Raw genomic sequence first — 20,231 nt, 5'->3', positions numbered from 1 at the left:
GAAGAGGCAGATTCCAGGCTTGGACTGCTCTCACCTATGGATGACACTTACCGGACTTTCCACAGTCAGGCGTGTTCACAGACAAGTTACTTACTTGCTACATGAAGAGGCAGATTCCAGGCTTGGACTGCTCTCACCTATTGATATGACACTTACCGGACTTTCCACAGTCAGGCATGCTCACAGACAAGTGACTTACTTGCTGCATGAACAGACAGATTTCAGGCTTGGACTGCTCTCACCTATGGATATGACACTTACCGGACTTTCCACAGTCAGACTTGTTCACAGACAAGTGCCTTACTTGCTGCATGAAGAGGCAGATTCCAGGCTTGGACTGCTCTCACCTATGGATATGACCCTTACCGGAGTTTCCACAATCAGACGTGTTCACGGACAAGTGCCTTACTTGCTGCATGAAGAGGCAGATTCCAGGCTTGGACTGCTCTCATCCAGTCATATGACATTTACCAGACTTTCAGCAGCCAAGAGTACCCACGACACAGGTGAGGTACCTGCTGTAAAAAGAGGCAGATTCCGGGCTCGGTCTCTGTTCTCACCTATCCACAGCCCAAGGGAAGGGCATTCCTTTAACCTTGGTTCCCTAGAGGTTTCCTCCACTGGAGGTTTTTCCTCTCTTGTTAAAGGACGACTCTTCAGGAGTTAAGGACCCATCATCATCAGGGCCAAATTTAAGACTACTGTCCTGACTTCTAATGGAAACTTCCACATTATCCAACTTGAATAAAGTAATTGGTGAAGTCAGCGTATATCATGTATAGTTGACCTTTCTTTTATGGATCATTACAATACAGCAGAATATACATAGCACTGGACTACTTTGTATAGTCATTACCATTACACATGGCTGCTGATCATCCCTTTTTATTGCACACATGTAAACTAGGGTACAAGTAGTGTTGTGCTTAAAAACAATATATCCCTTTCTTGACATGCAATCTACATGTATGTCACATGTCTAATGCACTTTTATGGAGAGCGTTCTGGAGCATAGCCCAATTCATATACTTTAGAATATAAAAGTTTGGGCACTCCTGGTCAAAATTACTGTTATAGGGAACAGTTAAGTAAGTTGAAGAGGAAATGATCTCTAAAAGGCCTAAAGTTACACATGACATATTTTCTTTGCATTTTAGGCAAAAAAATATATATTTTCATCATTTACATTTTAAAAATTACAAAATTCTTCCTCGGAAAATTCTTCCAGCTTTGTGAGATTTCTGGATCGTCTTGCATGCACTGCTATTTTGAGGTCTTGCCTCAGATTTTCAATAATGTTCAGATCAGAGTGCTGTGAGGGTCATTGTAAACCTTTCAGCTTCTGCCTTTTGAGATAGTCTATTTTGGATTTTGACATGTGTTTAGGATCATTATCCATTTGTAGAAGCCATCCCCTTTTAACTTCATCCTTTTTACAGATGGTGTAATGTTTCCATTAAGAATTTGTTGAAATTTCATTGAATCCATTCATCCCTTTACTTGTAAAATCTTTCCCATGCCATTGGCTGCAGCACAACCCCACAGCTTGATTGATCCACTCACATGCTTAACCCCTTTACCCCCAAGGGTGGTTTGCACGTTAATGACCGGGCCAATTTTTACAATTCTGACCACTGTCCCTTTATGAGGTAATAACTCTGGAACGCTTCCATGGATCCCGGTGAATCTGACAGTTTTCTCGTGACATATTGTACTTCATGTTAGTGGTAAAATTTCATTCATATAACTTGCGTTTATTTGTGAAAAAAACAGAAATTTGGCAAAAATGTTGAAAATGATGCTTTTTCCAAATTTGAATTTTTATGCCCTTAAATCACAGAGATATGGCACACAAATAACCTAATAAATAAAATTTGCCACATGTTTACTTTACATCTGCATAATTTGGGAACCAAAATATTTTTTGTTAGGAAGTTATAAGGGTTAAAAGTTGACCAGCGATTTCTCATTTTTACACCATTTTATTTTTAGGGACCACATCACATTTGAAGTCACTTTGAGGGGTCTATATGATAAGAAATACCCAAAAGTGACACCATTCTGAAAACTGCACCCCTCAAGGTGCTCAAAACCACATTCAAGAAATGTATTAACCCTTCAAGTGCTTCACAGGAATTTTTTGAATGTTTAAAAAAAAAATTGAACATTTAACTTTTTTTCCCAAAAAAATTACTTCAGGTCCAATTTTTTTTTATTTTACCAAAGGTAACAGGGGAAACTGAACTGCAAACGTTATTGTGCAATTTGTTCTGAGTACGATAATACCTGATATGTGGGGGGAAACCACTCCTTGAAATCTTAGTTCTAGTTGGTGCTAGTTTACTAGGCATTTGATTGATGTATCCTTAACTATGGATTATCATACTGTATATATGTATATGTTCTTACCTTGTGTTCCACTGGGATAACCTTTATATTTTATGGATTTTTGTGATTTATCTGTTTTGGTCAATTTCTGATTTCTCTCTCTTTATATTTCAGCGATGATAAAGGCTCGGGCTGAGCCGAAACGTCTTTTATTTCTATCGCCTCCACTGTGTGCTATATTCCTGTTTGGCTCCCACATGTAATAAGATGAACACTTATTTGCATACAGTCTGAGTGTGCGGTGAACTAAATTAACTCGCTCTCACGTTACACCAGAGGAGTCACACAGACCTGCGCTCAAGCCTCAGTATCTTTATTCACTTTTGCAGGGTCATCACTGTAAATAATATCCGAGAGGCACGTGGTTCAAAGTAAAATCTCCGCACCCAGTCCTGCACCCGACGGGCAGCTGTGCACCAAGAGACGACAAAATAAATACTCATGCAGCCGGTCTCTATGAAGTCTCTCCCGCCATGCTGGGGCGCAGTGAATGCGACTCTCCTCGTGGCACCGTACGCTCCACACTTGCAACAGATTAAAATATTAAAACCACAAGAGTCACACAGAATAATGAAGGACAGGCTGGCCGCCTCATCCCAACAGTAACAGTCATCAATTCTCTAGGATGAGGTGCGCCATGTCTCCTCCATTATCAGTGTCTCATCCTATCTACAACGCAGTCATCACATGCTATGCAGAAGACCCTGCCGTCATAAGAGACCCCCACAGAGTGATCTCACACGAACACACAAGATAAAGCACACAGTCCGGGGCGTCCCTCGCTGGGGGGGGGGGGGCAGCAGCTGATGGGCACAAGCGACAGCGGACACCGGAAGTGGGGTGAGAACTGCTCCGGTAGTGGACGTGGTGTTAGAAATACTGAAGCGGTCATTTTCTATAAAGGGGGACACATTACTCCCGCCCTGACCCCCTCATTTCCCGAGCCCTATAGAGAAGTAATATAGGACAATGCTACAGCAGGATCCGACTTCATCTTTCCTGATGATTTAATAGGAGCTGTATCGATCCTGTGGGAAAGAAAAGCAGCCAGGGGTTAATATGACACATAATGGAGGCAGCAAACAAACGCAGGGATTAGCAGAAGTGGCACCTGGAGAGAGCTCATCACGCCGTTGGCCAGGACCGCCATCTTGCCGGCAACAGATTTAACGCCTTGCTTGAAGTGGGTGATGTCTGCGGCTGGGATGACATTACCCAGGGAGACGCCAGCTGGGGGGGGGTCACAATACATTCATCAATACAGAACTGGATAAAAACTAGACATGAGCAAAAAAACAATTCAGAGCACCGGTGTCCAGCAGCCCCCGCACCAGCCACCTGCGACGCCTCCTCTGATTAGCAGGCCATGCAGTGCTATTACGTGGCGGTGCAACAAGCACATGACATCATGGCTCCTGCTAATCAGAAGAGGCGCCGGGATGCTGCAGGTAGTAGGTTTGCCGTTACCCAATGATCCAGGATTCTGCAAGTATTTTTACTCAACTGTAATACAATTTAATGCAAGGAAAGAAACATCACCTCCTGGATTCACGGAGTCAGACTCTCCGAAGAGGTCGGCGGAGCTGATGGACGTACTGGAGGACAACTGCTGCAGGCGAGACCTGGCTTCATACTGCAAACAAAATGGGAACCATTATTAATTATCCCACGTTCTGGACCTGGATCCATTACTTGGAAACCGCAGCCGTCACTCTGGAGGATCTGATGTGTCTGCACACTACACTAGCAGTCCATCTGTTTCAGAAGAAATAGGGGGTCCCCACAACTATCCCCTCTAAACACTTAGATGTCACAATCAGTAGCAACTGCGGCATCTAAGGCGTTAACTCAGCCTAAGTTTATGTCATCAATTACGGCTGCGCGTCAGCGCTATACAGCCGGCACCCACCATCTACGGAGCAAGCTCCGCTCCTGAGCAATCCATACACACCCACCTGACATGTCAAGGGTTAACAGACATAGGAGCCATGTGCCAATGGGACCCCCAAGACCTTCTAACCCTAAGCAGACACATAGGCAAATAGTGTCTGACTGCCCCCAGAAGCTTTTCATCAGCGCGAGCACCGAGCAGAGGTGGGATCTGGTCAGAAACAACACATAAACCATCTTACAGGGGTCTCCACAGCGTGAGCTGCTGCGCAACACATCCACCTCTGCTTCATCAGCCGGATTTTGCACAGTATCAGAATAAAGCTCGGCCCTCGTCTCCCAGCGAGGACATAGCGGCTCTACAGTGATGGTGGAAGCGACAGTCATAAATCTGTGCCGCCCTAATGAATGCTCCTGCCACAAAGGTTACAGAATGAGACACAACAGAGGGAACATCGGAGCAGCTGAGCAGAGCGATGCGGAGCGCGACGCGACACCGGGCTGGTGACTTCCACACCAATGAATCAGTGTCCTGGGGAAACCGGAGCTTTGTGCAGAATATAAGACAGTAAGAAGAAAGCCGCTATTGAGGGGACCACTATCCGTGTGACTAAAGAAAATCAACTGGATAAAACGATAGATGAAGAAAGGAATGGAGGCGGACGAGGAGAGACTGCAACTCACTCCATATTACTGACCCCGCGCTCCTATACTCTGCAGCGCTGTGCAGAGCCGGCCGGCACATCCGTCCTCCCCCCTACACCACATACAAGCCCTGGGGGCAATCTAGGAGGAATCCCACCAAACTCAGGCAGAACACACAATGGGGGAGTCAGGGCTGAGTGCTAAAGGCAGAGTGGGAACCTATCAGGCCCCGTATGCACCCGAACAGTCAGCTACACAGTCACCAGATGGCTACACAGTCACCAGGCGGCTACACAGTCACCAGGCGGCTACACAGTCACCAGGCGGCTACACAGTCACCAGGCGGCTACACAGTCACCAGGCGGCTACACCGCCCCATTCCTGCATCTTTATAAAGTCTTTCACTTCTTCGCTAAAACAACGTTGAGATTTGCATCTCATCACAAGCTAAATAGGTCGGAATAGTCCGGGCGGCGGCACGTCAGATGCTCGTCCCCTCGGCTTCATTGGAATCATTCCCACTGGTCACGGGAAGGACTTTATTAAAAAGCAAGAAAGGGGCGATGTAACCCAACAATAGCGATTTGAAGGACATGGGGGGGCTCTAGTTACGCAAGGGGCACACGGCATGTTTGGCTAATGTTGGGCATATGCACTCAGGTGACATCTGAACAGAATCCCGCACTGCACAATTTCGTGGTGGCCTCCTGCGCTCTGCAGCACATGTCTATACCGTTAAAGGGTTGTCTGGTGAAAAGCCATCATCTATCTAAAGGATAGGTGATAACAGATAGATTATTGGGTCCGACCACTGAGACCTGCACCGATCAGCTCCATTCTATTGGGGATTAACGTGCCTCCTCTTCTGACTTGTGCAAATTAATAAACTATTTGCACCAGACAACCCCTTTAAATAAACAGCATACAGGAAGGTGGAAAGAACGTATCCCAGGCCTCTGGCTGGTGAAGTGAGACTGACTGGTTTCTGCTGGGGCTTTTTCTGGTGTTTGCACTTGGCCAAGTGGTAAAGGTAAAATAAAAATCCCAGCACTAGAAGACGCGCCGGCACAATTCACACTTGGGACTCAAAGATCGTACCTCGGCATCCTGCTCTCTCCCGAAAAACATGTCTGACGAGATCGCTTTTGCGCTGGCAAATTTTGTGCGAGCTTCGTTGGACTCCGGAGACGCGGCGCTCTCTAGCTTCCTCCTATTTGCAGGTCTGCAATAGAAAGATGATAATTATAATAAATTTTATTTCTATAGCGTCGACATATTCCGCAGCACTTTACATTTCAGAGGGGACTTGTACAGACAATAGACATTACAGCATAACAATAATCACATAGATCATAACAGATACCAAGAGGAATGAGGGCCCTGCTCGCAAGCTTACAGTCTATGAGGAAAGAGGGAGACACGAGAGGTGGGTGGTAACAATTGCCCTGATTGTATGGACCAGCCATAATGTTAAGTGTGTAACAGTACAGACACAGAGGGCTAATGGATGCATAAAGCATGTGGGAACATGATGCGGGGAACCTGGTTATGGTAAAACTTTTGGCTGTGCCACACAGGGATAGATTAGGTTAATGTGTTGAGGCGGTAGGCCAGTCTGAATAAATGCGTTTTCAGGGCACGCTTAAAATTGTGGGGATTGGGGACTACTCGTATTGACCTGGGAAGTGCATTCCAAAGAATTGGCGCAGCACGTGTAAAGTCTTGGAGACGGGAGTGGGAGGTTCTGACTATTGAGGATGCTAACCTCAGGTCATCAGCAGAACGGAGGGCGCGGGTAGGGTGGTATACTGAAACAAGGGAGGAGATGTAGGGTGGTGCTGAGCCATGGAGGGCTTTGTGGGTGAGGGTAATAAGTTTATACTGAATTCTGGAGTGGATGGGTAGCCAGTGTAATGACTGGCACAAGGTAGAGGCATCGGTGTAACGATTGGCGAGAAATATGATCCTGGCAGCTGCATTCAAGACAGATTGGAGGGGGGAGAGTTTGGTAAGAGGGAGACCGATTAGAAGAGAGTTACAATAGTCCAGACGAGAATGAATAAGAGAAACAGTAAGAGTTTTTGCGGAGTTAAAAGTAAGAAAAGGTCGAATTCTAGAAATGATTTTGAGGTGCAGATGACAAGAGCGAGCCAGTGATCGGATGTGGGGGGCGAATGAAAGCTCGGAGTCAAGTATGACCCCAAGACAGCGGGCATGTTGCTGGGGAGTAATAGTGGAACCACACACGGAAATGGCGGTGTCGGGTATAGGTACATTAGTAGCGGGAGGAAGGACAAGGAGTTCAGTCTTTGACAGGTTCAGTTTCAGATATAGTGAGGACATGATGTTAGACACAGTGTTTAGACAATCGCCGGTGTTTTCTAGAAAGTCTGGCGTGATGTCAGGAGAAGAAGCGTATAATTGGGTGTCATCAGCATAGAGATGGTACTGGAAACCAAATCTACTGATTGTTTGACCAATAGGGGCAGTGTACAAGGAGAAGAGGAGGGGGCCTAGAACCGATCCTTGGGGGACCCCAACAGTAAGGGGAAGGTGAGAGGAGGAGGAACCGGCAAAAGATACAGTAAAGGAGCGGTCAGAGAGATAGGAGGAGAACCAGGAGAGAACGGTGTCCTTGAGGCCAATGGAACGGAGCATAGTGAGGAGGAGCTGATGATCCACAGTGTCGAATGCTGCCGAGAGATCCAAGAGAATTAGCATGGAGTAATGACCATTTGATTTAGCTGTTAGCAGATCATTAGAGACTTTAGTGAGGGCAGTTTCAGTAGAGTGTAAAGAGCGGAAACCGGATTGGAGAGGGTCAAGAAGAGAGTTATCAAAGAGATAGCGGATAAGACGGGAGTGGACCAGGCGTTCCAGGAGTTTAGAGATGAAGGGAAGATTAGAGACAGGTCTATAGTTAGCGGCACAGTTTTGGTCGAGGGATGGTTTTTTTTAAGTAGTGGATGTATGATGGCATGCTTAGATGAGGAGGGAAAGATACCAGAAGAGAGAGAGGTTAAATATTTTAGTTAGGTGAGGGGTGACAGCACAGATGATGACAGTAAAGGCAGCGTTCCTCCTTTACCCAAACTACTAATGCAGTGAAGATCTTCTTGCGTTTTAACATTTGTGCTTTTCCTCCTTGTATTATATTCACCAATCACTGAACTTTACACAAGAAATACTGAGACATAAAAAGGATCACTCTATAGTGAGGGGATGAAGGCTGAATTTTATGCCTCACGCCCCCCCCCATACGGCCTTACATTAGTTTTCCCACAACAGGCGTCTATATTTCATAGGTGGTTATTAGTGATGAGCGAGCGTGTTATCATGCTCGGTTGCTAACCGAGTGTCTTTGACATGCTCAATGAACGGGCAATTCCTGCATGTGTTGCAGCTGGCTACCAGCCATGAGACACGCAGCTGCGGGACTCAAGCGCAGGATTCCAGCACGCCGAAGACACTATTGGTACACGAGCATGATAATGCCTTATCCCAGCACATTCCTCATCACTAGTGGTTATATCACTGCTAGAAACAGCTGAGGGACCCCCTTACAGTGCGGGGAGCAGTTGTCTGTATCATACAAATTCGCTTTTTGGAGCCATAAAGGGTTTTTTTTTTTTATAATGGATGCGGCGCTGCCTGTACGGACCTGAGCAGCCGAAAGTGGCCGCGTACTCACCTGTCTCGTGTGGGCTGAATGCTGGAGATGGTCACCTCTCGCTCGTCCTCGGCCTTCTCTGCGGATCCCCACGTTGAGATTTCGTTTTCCCACCGTGGAGTAAATCCTTCCCCCAGTGAGAACGGGTTATCTTTATATCTAAAGAGAGAGAACATTTCAGTCCTGACATAGGATTACCAGGAGTAACTTCCAGTTTTACATCTTGGATCTTCAGCTACAACTAAGCGACATCATCAGAAACCATAGGACACAAAATGAAACGTACTTCGGAGGCCCAGAGGTGAAGCTGGCGTCCTCCATGAGGTCAAGCTGAGATCGGGTTGACTTGGTCACGACAGGCGTGTCTTGTTCAATCACATGCATCTCCAACAGAACCGAGTGAGAGACAGAGCTGGGCAAAAGAGAAATATAAGAAGGGAAAGTTAGACATGGGTAACCCTGCCCCAACATGTCACCGAGTGTAGCTGCACAGCCCACGACGTCAGAGCCGGCTGCATGTCTCCTGCTATATGGTGGCAGTATGTGCAGCACAGAAGACCTGGTGATCTGAGCACAGGTCGTATACAACACAGACGTATGAACGGGGCCTATCGTGACCAAACAAGCCTCACCTGACACATAGAAACTTAATTTTCCTCTGGGAAAATGATCAATTTCAGACTTTTGGCCACAACCAAGTAGAAGGGAATAGTGTTGTCCAACTGTCAATTTATACAGTTGCAGGATGAACAACAGAGGAATGGCACCGAGGAATAAGTTTCAAGAAAAGAGATATTTAAATTATTTTATACTAAAACAGAAGTGTCGGAGGGACGAGCGCTCCTCTCTACTCACTGACAGCTAGTAGCCCCGATAAAGCAGCACTCGGTGCACTGCCGGGTATAACACTGGTACAGCAAACGGACGGCAGTCAGTACCTGCGGGAAGCCAGGCCCATCCCCAGGCGCTCAGCCTGTTCTCTCTTCTTTCCCTCCAAGTTCTGCAGTTTCTTCTCCTCCTTCTTGAGATCTATCTGAAGCTCTTGGTAAGCCAGCCTCATGGAGGAGACCCTGGACAGAGAGCCATGGTGAGGTGTGCACCCTGTATAGTCAGACTGATGGCAGCGCACACACGGATACTCACAGAGACTCCTCTGCTTCCTTCTGGAGCTCTGCGGCCTGCTGCTCCCTCAGCTTCTCGGCCACCTGCGCCTTCTTCTCAATCTCACTGAAGCTTTGGCTGCTCACTTTCTGCGCACCGAGCCCCTTCTTCGCCCCTAACTGTAAGGGAGTTAAGTATAAGGACCATTCGTCCAGGTTACAGACTCTCACCTGTTATCTTGTAGGACTTACCCCTTTCTTGGCGGCTGTAGGTTTTTTCTTCCCGATGAGAGAAGGTTTCACCTCTACAAGAAAGCAGCAAAGATGGTGAAATGGTGGCAATGTACGTCGGCTCCACGTTAGTAATCCTGTGGCAGAGCGCAGTAGTGACCACCATGCTAAACACTAGGTATGGTTAGTACGGCAGGACCCGGACGACGCACATCCACGTGTGTGGATCATCAATGGGTGATTCAGATGACTCGTCACTACATCTGGCTAGAAATCCAAAGAAATCAAGCAAACAACCGGCAAAGTCACCAAGTAAAGCGAGGGTAAGAGCCCGGTCTGCACTGCACAGACATGCCAAGCACACAGCAGCCATGGTCACCTGTGCCGGGGGAAGGCTCCTGAACACAGAGGCACATGGCCTGGTCTGGGGAAGAAATGGACGACAATTCAGTGGAGGAGGGAGCCTGCTGGAGGAATAAGGAGCTGCCATCGTCCCTCCACATGGGCTTCACAGGTATTACCCTCCCACACAGTAAGAGCTGACGGACGATGCCTGCGTCACCTACCTATTGTAGCTTTGGGCGACGTGCTCAGGTTGTCAACACTGGGCCCCGACTCCGCACCTGTTAGAAGAAACTGATGAGAAGCAGCGAAGACAATGGAAAACCTAATATCACAAGAGACAGCATGAGGAAACGCTCACATGAGGCATCGGCCCCAGAGGGGGCACCGGCTGGCGGTTTGGCTGCTGGCTGGATGGTCTCTGGTGATTGCTCTAGGACTGGTGTCGCTTCCCAGGAGCCGGAAGACTGAAATATGAACAGGAATCGATAGGATATAAAACTCCCATGATGTGGATTAGTGGATCACGTCCCCATGAGAACCATTGCGGTCCATATAGGCCATCCGCCTCAGGCGTACACTGCCAAGACCTACCCAGCAACTGAGAGCAGGGCATACCTGGGCAAGCTCGGCAAAAAAGTCTGACTCCTTCTTCTCTGGAGAGTTTGATAGAGACAAATTCATCCCGTCCACCCAAAGCTGAAAATTTAAAAAAAAAAAACGTAAAGTCCTCAGTTGCAGCTAAAATAATCCAGTGCCCAAACTTAACAATGGACCTCATGTTGGAAAAGCATCTGAAACCTAATACACCAAGACTATGGGCTTAAGAAATGGATGGACATTAAATGGAGAGGCTATCTGGGGAAAAAAGCATTCCCTGGGGGGGCTCGGATCAGCAAGAAGTAAATTACCTGATACCTACCGCTACCAATAGGACGCTCCATGGTCTGCGTCCGCACAGGGGGCAGAGAAGTCATTGTTCCACCATTTCTAAGACTATTCACTCAGATGACATTGAATAGAGCATTATCAGAAAAGCGTCCGAAGAAATGCTGCTAAAATCACCTGATTGCTGCAGTCAATCACAGGATGCAGTGGTTTTTTGATGCGCCTCTGGCCAGCACCTGTTAAATCCCGCTGTCAGAGATTGAGAGCTGGATTTAACTGGCTAACAGCTGAGGGTGGAGTTCTGATCCACCCATGGCAGTTAAAGACACCATGACTGATTAAATCAGGTGCCGGGAAAGATGCGGGCTCAGCGTCGGAGCCAGCATCAGAGTCAGGGAAATTACATATGATGTAAATATACGTCATATGTTGTGAATGGGTTAACCACTTCAGACTTCAAAAGCTGCGAAGTGGCTAAAATAAATGTCTGGTCCATTCTGAAGGTGGCGCCAATTGCTGCATTAAAAACGAGGGAAAAAAAAAAAAAAAAAGAGGCTTCCGGAACAAAACACATCCATAGAGGCGAATTTCAATATCTGACCACTATGGCGGCACAGTGCACTAAAGAGCCTGTGTCCCTGGTGTCAGCCATTAGTGGTGGTGGGGACCACGCAGAAGACGCACTGCAATAAGCAGACAATCTAGAATATTGCAGCAGAGCGCCCCTTTCAGGACACTCACATCGGTGCCATGCTTAGACATGGCAGAGGCGGCCAGCTGCCTGATCTTCTCCCGATACATCTGGGCACTGCGGCTGTTGTACTTGGCGTTGGTGTCATTGGTGGTGCAGCCGTGCTGGTGGAAGAAAGCGTTCTGCAAAAAAAAAACAAAAAAAAACACAAGAATGTGTCATGCTCGTCACCCCCCAGACAAGACACGGGCTGCCCTCCAGATACTCACAGCGTTGGCATTGCCCCCGACTTGCATACACCTCAGCTGAAACCAGCTCCAGTTGGAATCCAGTTCTGTGGACCTGACAATGAAACAAGCCGCTATGTTAATGATCAACTCCTCGGCTGAGCCACAGCCCTTTTATAGAAGCACAACCCCCATCTCCTTTGTCCTGCGGCTGTCAAGGTATGCTGGGAGTTGTAGTTTTGCAACAGCTGGAGAGGCACAAATGGGAGATCTCTGTTGTATCGTGTTTGCATTTAGTGTTCATTTCTTGTACAGGACCCAGGTCAGTGCTGACGGTATTGGAGGGTCCACAGCTGCGGACCTTCATCTTTACATGACTTGCTGTATGGACCGGTGTGTGCTGGAAAACATGTACTATGGAAACAGCACGAGCCACAGGACAGGGGCGACCCGGGGCCTCTCACCTCCGCATCAGGAGAGAATTATGGTGTAGCGCCATATAAGTATCAGGACAGAGGCACAAGACTGGCAAATAGCCAACAGACACCACGATTATTCCCTTCTTTTGAGGTCCATACCATCAGGCTCTTCCGTCCCCTCTCCCTCAGGGTAGCGGTCATATACCGGCCCCCAGGCTCACCCACCCACTTCCTTGACCACTTCTCAGCCTGGCTGCCGCACTTCATGTCCTCAGAACTTCCAACCCTTATCCTGGGAGACTTTGACATCCACATTAACAGTCCTACTTCCACATCTGCATCCCAGCTTCTATCACTAACCACCTCTCTAGGCCTCTCACAGCTTTCAACCTCTGAGACACACAAGGACGGTAACACCCTTGACCTGATCTTCGGCCGGCTCTGTTCAATCTCCCACCTAAATAACGCACCGCTTCCACTCTCTGACCACAACATTCTCTCCTTCACGCTCACAAATCCTCGCCAACCCCAGCTCACTCCTACCTACCACACAGTCAGAAATCTACAAGCTATTAACCCTCAGACACTTTCAGATTCTCTACACTCATCACTGTCCCCAATCTCCTCTTTTTCTTGTCCTAATCTGGCTGTTCATCACTACAATGACACTCTTAGAAGCACCCTTGACCAGGTAGCGCACCTCACCCTCAGAACCTCCAAACACAGAGTAAAACAGCCATGGCTCACATCGAAACTCAACTTCTCCAGCGATGCTCTAGGAGTGCTGAACGCCTATGGAGAAAAAACCCGCACACCAGAAGACTTCATCCACTTCAAATTTATGTTAAGAACCTATAACGCTGCCCTTCACCTTGCCAAACAGACCTACTTCACCACCCTGATCTCCTCACTAGCCAACAACCCCAAGAAACTTTTTGACACTTTTCACTCCCTCCTCAGGCCAAAAGCACAAGCCCCTATCACAGACATTTGTGCTGATGACCTGGCCTCCCACTTTACAGAAAAAATAGATAATATCCGTCAGGAAATCTGCTCCCAACCACCTAGTGCTGTGACTCCCACCCCTTCATGCATCTCCCATGGCTCACTTTCCACATTTGATCCCATCACAGAAGAAGTCTCCAGACTCCTCTCTTCTTCTCGTCCGACTACATGCTCTACCGACCCCATTCCCTCACATCTCCTCCAGTCTCTCTCTCCAGTCGTCACAACTCACCTACCTACAATCTTTAATCTTTCCCTCTCCTCGGGCATTTTCCCAACCTCACTCCATTACTAAAGAAACCCGCTCTCGACCCATCCTGCACAAACAACTGCAGACCAGTCTCCAATCTCCCCTTCATCTCTAAACTTTTGGAACGCCTAGTTTACTCCCGCCTTACCCGTTATCTCTCCACTCACTCCCTTCTAGACCCTTCACAGTCCGGCTTCCGCCCCTTACATTCGACTGAAACTGCACTCATCAAAGTGACCAATGACCTTCTGACAGCAAAACGTAACGGTGACCACTCTCTGCTCATTCTTCTTGACCCATCTGCAGCTTTCGATACTGTTGACCACCATCTCCTACTCTCTAGGCTCCAGTCACTAGGCATTAAGTCTCCTGGTTCTCTTCCTATCTCTCTGACCGCTCCTTCAGTGTTTTGTTCTCTGGCTGTACGTCATCTCCTCTTCCTCTCACTGTCGGGGTACCTCAGGGCTCAGACCTTGGCCTCCTTCTCTTCTCTCTGTACACGGCCCCAATTGGACAGACCATCAGCAGATTTGGCTTTCAGTACCATCTTTATGCTGATGACACACAACTATACACATCTTCCCCCGACCTTACCCCCTCTGTACTACAGAACGCCACTGATTGTCTGTCCGCAGTCTCCAACATCATGTCCGCTCTCTATCTGAAACTCAACCTCTCCAAAAATGAACTTCTTCTGCTCCCGCAGTCTACTATGCTCCCTAAATCTGACATTTCCCTCTCCGTCGGTGGTACCACAATAACACCCCGGCAGCAGGCGTGCTGTCTGGGTGTTATGTTTGACACCAATCTCTCCTTCACATCTCATATACAATCTCTTGCCCGCTCTTGCCGCTTACACCTAAAGAACATCTCTAGAATCCGCCCTTTTCTCACCATGGAAACAAAAACCCTCACTGTAGCATTGATCCACTCCCGCCTGGATTACTGCAACACTCTATTAATTGGCCTCCCCGTCACTCGACTATCCCCTCTCCAGTCCATACTTAATGCAGCAGCCAGGGTCGTCCATCTGGCTAATCGGTACTCGGACGCGTCCGCTCTTCGCCAGTCCTTACACTGGCTGCCCATTCATTATAGGATCCAATTCAAAGTACTTGTTCTCACCCACAAAGCTCTCCACAGTGCGGCACTCCCCTACATCTCTTCCCTCATTTCTGTCTATCGGCCTAGCCGATCGCTGCGCTCTGCAAACGACTTTCGACTAACCTCTGTACTAATCCGTAACTCCCACTCCCGACTCCAAGACTTCTCCCGTGCTGCTCCTATCCTCTGGAATGCTCTACCCCAAGAAATTAGGACTATCCACAATTTGCATAGTTTTAGGCGCTCCCTCAAAACACACTTGTTCATCACTAATCAAAGTCTTTCTATGTGTAAGTGTGCGTGTGTAGCCCATTCACTATCTCCATCCATCCTTCACTCCCTCAAGATGGCTGGACCATCATTGTAAATATATCATTGTAAATACACACCTGTACTCTGTATCTCCCCCACCTCATTGTAGATTGTAAGCTCTCACCAGCAGGGGCGGCTTATTTCATCTTACTTCGTCTTATTTTGCTTTAATTATTGTATTGTTAATGTTGTTACTTATGACTTGTGTTTTTAAACTGTTAAACTGTAAAGCGCTGCGGAATATGTTGGCGCTATATAAAGATTATTATTATTATTATTAGAAGTGGGAGGCTAGAAAAACCCTAAAACAAAACAAGACCCCTGCGCAAAATGGTCTCACCTGATGAAGCTGAGGTGGACGCCCAGAGACCGGTGTATGCCGGAGCAATCAATGCATAGGAACACTCCATAGGGAATACTGGCCCAGCTGGGATTCTTGGCTCCACAGTCAAAGCAGGACTGGAAGAAAGGCAGAGAAAGGGTTAATGAGAGCATCTGCCTCAACTGCACTAATGCAACCAGAGAAAAGTGTCATGGAAAAGCAAAGCTGCTGCTTGTACTTGTCATCGACGTCTAATGGAAAGGTAATCGAATATTATATCTACACCTGGAACCAGGAGGAGCCAACGAAGGGGAAGTAACGGCGCCCCTGACTATGCAGCACGGACTCTGCACACAGAGAGCGACAGAGGGTGATGCTTCACATCCAGGGTCTCGACGGCCCACCTGCATCCAAAACACGAGCTTCAGCTCCAGGAGGCGATTAGTAATGGATGTAACCAAATGGGAATATTCTTTATTATACTGTGAGGCACAGAGGACGGGCAGCATTGTTATAGAAGGTGTTCAGCTCCTCTTCCAGGTCCCCGATGGTCCCTGCGCCCACTCCTCTGGCCAGATGGGGATAGCACCTGCACACCCTGTATTCAACGCTGCGTTCATACATTCATCCTGCCTGCAAGAGGACGTGCGGAGGCTGATGAGGGACCCCAGAACAAGAGTGAAGGGGAGCGGATCGGGGCGTACGAGTCATTTCATTTTTTAATCCGTGCAGCACAGTTTTTACTTTTTAAAGAAGCGGAAGAACTCCTTTATGTACATAATGAAAGGATCAGATTGTTCGCGCTTCAAATTATTTGTGAAATCTGTTTGTTGTTAGTCAGTGGAAGATTCAAGATCCAGAGAGGCTTAGAGGCCTAGCCCGGTCCCACGTCACCTCCTCTGTTTGGATAGTTCTGCTATATCAAGTAGCTGAGCCAATCCCCTCCCCCCTTAGCTCCTTTATGAGTGGACAGAAATCTGATAATAATGAACTTCCCCCAATTTATTACAGAAATACACAATACAGACCCTATATACAAACAATGAAATACCATAAGGGGGCTTTCCTGTCAAAAGGACCCCCACTTGAGAAAAGCTGCTGCTCTGCGGTTCTGGTGGGACCGGCAGTCATTCCTTCTCCCAAACCCCCCCCCCCGACAGATGAAGAAACATCAGAGGCACTGAACGTTAACGCCTTCAGAAGTGTCTGACAGCAGCGTACTCCTCTCTACCCATGTATGCTCTGCTGCACTGAGTGTGCATGTATATAGGGGAAAGTCAGCTGGGTCTAGGGCAGCATGAGGTATCTATGGCACTAAAGTGATTGCCCATAAATGACCTCTGCCGGTGACAGCTGGGAGGAATAAATAGAACCGCGGTGCAGACATGTAACCATCTCTATGCAATGGGGCATTTCAGAGCCTCGATCTTGGGATCAATGGTCGGACCCCCTGGAATCACCAAGTCAGGACCTATTGTGTATTAATGGTGTATGGCATAAATGGCGGAGTTACACAAGTCCCCCCAGGGATCTTTATTGATCGTGGTCTCCACACGCTGCTGCCATCACTGGCTTTAGCTCTGGTTGGGGGTCCGCTCTGGTTACATGGTGGTCTCCTCTGGACTCTCTGCACGCAGACGCCGCTCGTCTTGTATCCAATGACGGTCACCTTGAACACAACCTGATGAACCTGTCGCCAATGTCTACAGATCTCGGCTCATAACGAGCCCCGATCACCGCTTGTTAAAGGGGTTTGTGCACGACTGATGATCAGTTGTTAAAGGGGTCGTCCACCACTAGGCGGCAGCCCGGATGATAGTCCTCTGATCGCCACCATCAGGCGATCCCCTGCTGCAGCGGCCTCTATGGGGGAGGTGCGGTATTACACAGCCGACCTCTTACTGGGGGCAGGGACCCCCTATAAATGTGTAATCTGCCCATATCTTAGTATCATCTCCTCCTGGGAAGCTGAGTGACCGCTGGCTGATAACTGCGAGCAGTAACGTGTCCCCTGGGATCAGTAAGACTATTATAGGCCGCTTCTCTATCTCCAGAGGGACTACAAGGCTCGGAATGCCTGAGCCAGGGACTGCTGGGACTTGTAGTCCACCACAGAACCCACACACAGCTCCTCCTGCCAGATAACAGTGTCAGGCCTCGTCAGCCAGTGGCTCCGCTCCGTCCTCACCTTATTCGTAGGCGCCGCCCGCAGTCGCTTGAACACGGCTTGGATCTCCGCTTTACTCGGCTCAGCCGTCGCCATGTTTTCTCACTCCCATCAACCACCACGGTGGTGCCGCGTCTTCGCCAATCACCAAGCAGAACGTAACAACCACTCACAGAGTAGGACACAAGCGGCCGGAAGTTGACCAATCACTGAGTAGAACTCATTGCTGGGCGGAGCTACTGCTATTAACCAATCAGAAGTAGGGTACGCTTCTGTGACGTCATGCAAGCGCCATATTGGTACACCTAAGCCTTAACGTGATGAAAAAGGATTTTTCAATCCAGAAAAGCGAATTGAAAGCAAAACATTCTCTATTGTGACTTCATTAAAATAGAAATAATGGGCATAGAAAACACTGCCGTGTCCTGAGTCTGGCTGAACCTTAATCTCTCCTATGATGGGGTGTACATATCATTGGTGCAACCTCTACAGCTGCACAGAGACCCGGAATGTAATGGGGCCACATCCAGCTCCAAAGCAGGGGGAACCGCGCATTGGAAGAAGCTATATGACTGCAGCGGGCCCATATTCTACTCGCACAGGAGCCACTTCTGTCTGTGGACACCAGTGGATTCAAATACAGCCAGATGTGAAACACACCAGGATTTTCTATGTTTTTCCTACCATTTTAATGATGTCACAGGAGGTTTTATTTTAACTCACTTTTCAGGATTTAAAAAAAAAAAACCTGTTTCATCACTTCTACAATAAGGTGTACCAATATGGCGCTCACATGTTTCTGGTTGGTCAGTCTCGCACGACACAAGCCTCATCCGTGCACAGCGGCATAGATCGCCCAGAAACCAGAGGGAACAGCAGCCACAGCTGTGATGTGTGAGCCGTGTCCAGGGCCGGACCGAACGTATAGGCGAACTAGGCGGCCGCCTAGGGTGCCGACCCAAAGGGGGCGCCAGAGAAAAAAAATAGAAAATTATAAAAAATCTTTTCAAAAGGCAAAAAGTTTTAGGGATGGAAAGAAAAGTGTACATATTTCAGGGCATATATGACGCGAGAGAGGTTGGTTGGGTTGGCAACAATTTCGATAGAATCTGAAGTTGCTAAACAAATTAATCTCGGTGACTTAGTGTCATCCTTTTAAAAAAAGAAAAAGGCAAGGAAACAAAAATTTTAATTACCTATGGTCGTTTTTGTTTTGTGTTATTGATTACTTTGTATATATTTGTCCTATACAACATCTCAGAAGATTAAAGAGTTAGGAGAGAGTTAATCGTTGTTGTGGTTTATTTTGCTCCTAAATTTATATCCCAAGTTTTCATCTTCTGCCAAGAATAGTAGGGGCGCAACAAAATAGTTTCGCCTAGGGCGCCGTAATCTCTCGGGCCGGCCCTGGCCATGTCTGTAAACTGTCTTCTATTTCTCATCATAAAGGCTGGATGCAGTGGGTGTGGAATGATGGCAGAGTTAGAGGGGATGCTGTAATGGAGGAACTTTATGGCTTGATGACAAACAAAAAGATGTGACACTTTTTCCAAGAAGGGTGTCATTTACACATCTGACCACCAGATGGCACATCATTGTCTCATGTCTGCTGCTCTGATGTAGTGGAGCCGAGTGTGTATTTGTCATTGGCGGCTTTTACACTTTGAGGTCAGATATCTGGAATGTCAGCTGTAGACCAGACACATTATACCAACTGAACCTGTCAAAGACTAAACTCCTTGTTTCCTCCCGCTACTAAGTGTTCCTATACCCGACATTGCCATTTCCGTGTGTGGTTCCACTATTACTCCCCAGCAACATGCCCGCTGTCTTGGGGTCATACTTGAATGAGCTTTCATTCGCCCCCCACATCCGATCACTGGCTCGCTCGTCATCTGCACCTCAAAAACGCTCCTCTTACTGCTCATCTGGACTATTGTAACTCCCTTCTATTCGGTCTCCCTCTTACCAAACTCTCCCCTCTCCAATCTGACTTGAATGCTGCAGCCAGGATCATATTCCTCACCAATCGTTACACCGACGCCTCTACCTTGTGCCAGTCATTACACTGGCTACCCATCCACTCCAGAATTCTGTATAAACTTATTACCCTCACCCACAAAGCTCTCCATGGCTCAGCACCACCCTACATTATTTATATAGCACTATTGATTCCATGGTGCTGTACATGAGAACGGGTTACATACAAATTACAGATATCACTTACAGTAAACAAACTAACAATCACAGACTGATACAGAGGGGAGAGAGGACCCTGCCCTTTCGGGTTTACATGCTACAGAATGGTGGGGAAAGAGACAGTAGGTTGGTGGGTTGCAGCAGTTCCGGTGTTGGTTGAGGTGATATCTCCGGTAGTGGTGAGAGAGAAGGAGGTAGCGGGGTCATTGCAGGCTGTAGGCTTTCCTGAAGAGATGGGTTTTCAGGTTCCGTCTGAAGGATCCGAGTGTGGTTGATAGTCGGACGTGTTGGGGCAAAGAATTCCACAGAATAGGGGCTACTCGGGAGAAGTCTTGGAGGCGGTTGCGTGAGGAGCGAATAAGTGTGGAGGAGAGAAGGAGG

At 47.8% G+C, this 20,231-nt stretch overlaps 1 protein-coding gene across 1 annotated transcript; it reads right to left on the bottom strand.

Annotated features, from left to right (window-relative positions):
- Window positions 1-2,680: 2,680 nt before the first annotated feature.
- On the bottom strand, window positions 2,681-17,838 carry ARFGAP2 (ARF GTPase activating protein 2). The gene is made up of 16 exons (XM_073541629.1): window positions 17,673-17,838; window positions 15,503-15,621; window positions 12,115-12,187; window positions 11,896-12,027; window positions 10,885-10,965; window positions 10,628-10,733; window positions 10,491-10,547; window positions 9,946-9,998; window positions 9,737-9,873; window positions 9,532-9,663; window positions 8,880-9,005; window positions 8,615-8,752; window positions 6,022-6,145; window positions 3,928-4,021; window positions 3,500-3,618; window positions 2,681-3,416 (listed from the first exon to the last, which is right to left on the bottom strand). The coding sequence occupies exons 1-16, from the start codon at window positions 17,745-17,747 to the stop codon at window positions 3,396-3,398; spliced, it is 1,587 nt and encodes a 528-aa protein (XP_073397730.1). The 5' UTR covers window positions 17,748-17,838; the 3' UTR covers window positions 2,681-3,395.
- Window positions 17,839-20,231: the final 2,393 nt, after the last annotated feature.

The sequence above is a fragment of the Dendrobates tinctorius genome, unplaced genomic scaffold (genome assembly GCF_039654945.1).
Source record: "Dendrobates tinctorius isolate UK_male_01 unplaced genomic scaffold, ASM3965494v1 ptg000124l, whole genome shotgun sequence".
Taxonomy (NCBI): Eukaryota; Metazoa; Chordata; class Amphibia; order Anura; family Dendrobatidae; genus Dendrobates; species Dendrobates tinctorius.
The sequence above is the reverse complement of the archived record's forward strand: the minus strand, read 5'-3'. Positions and strand labels throughout refer to the sequence as shown.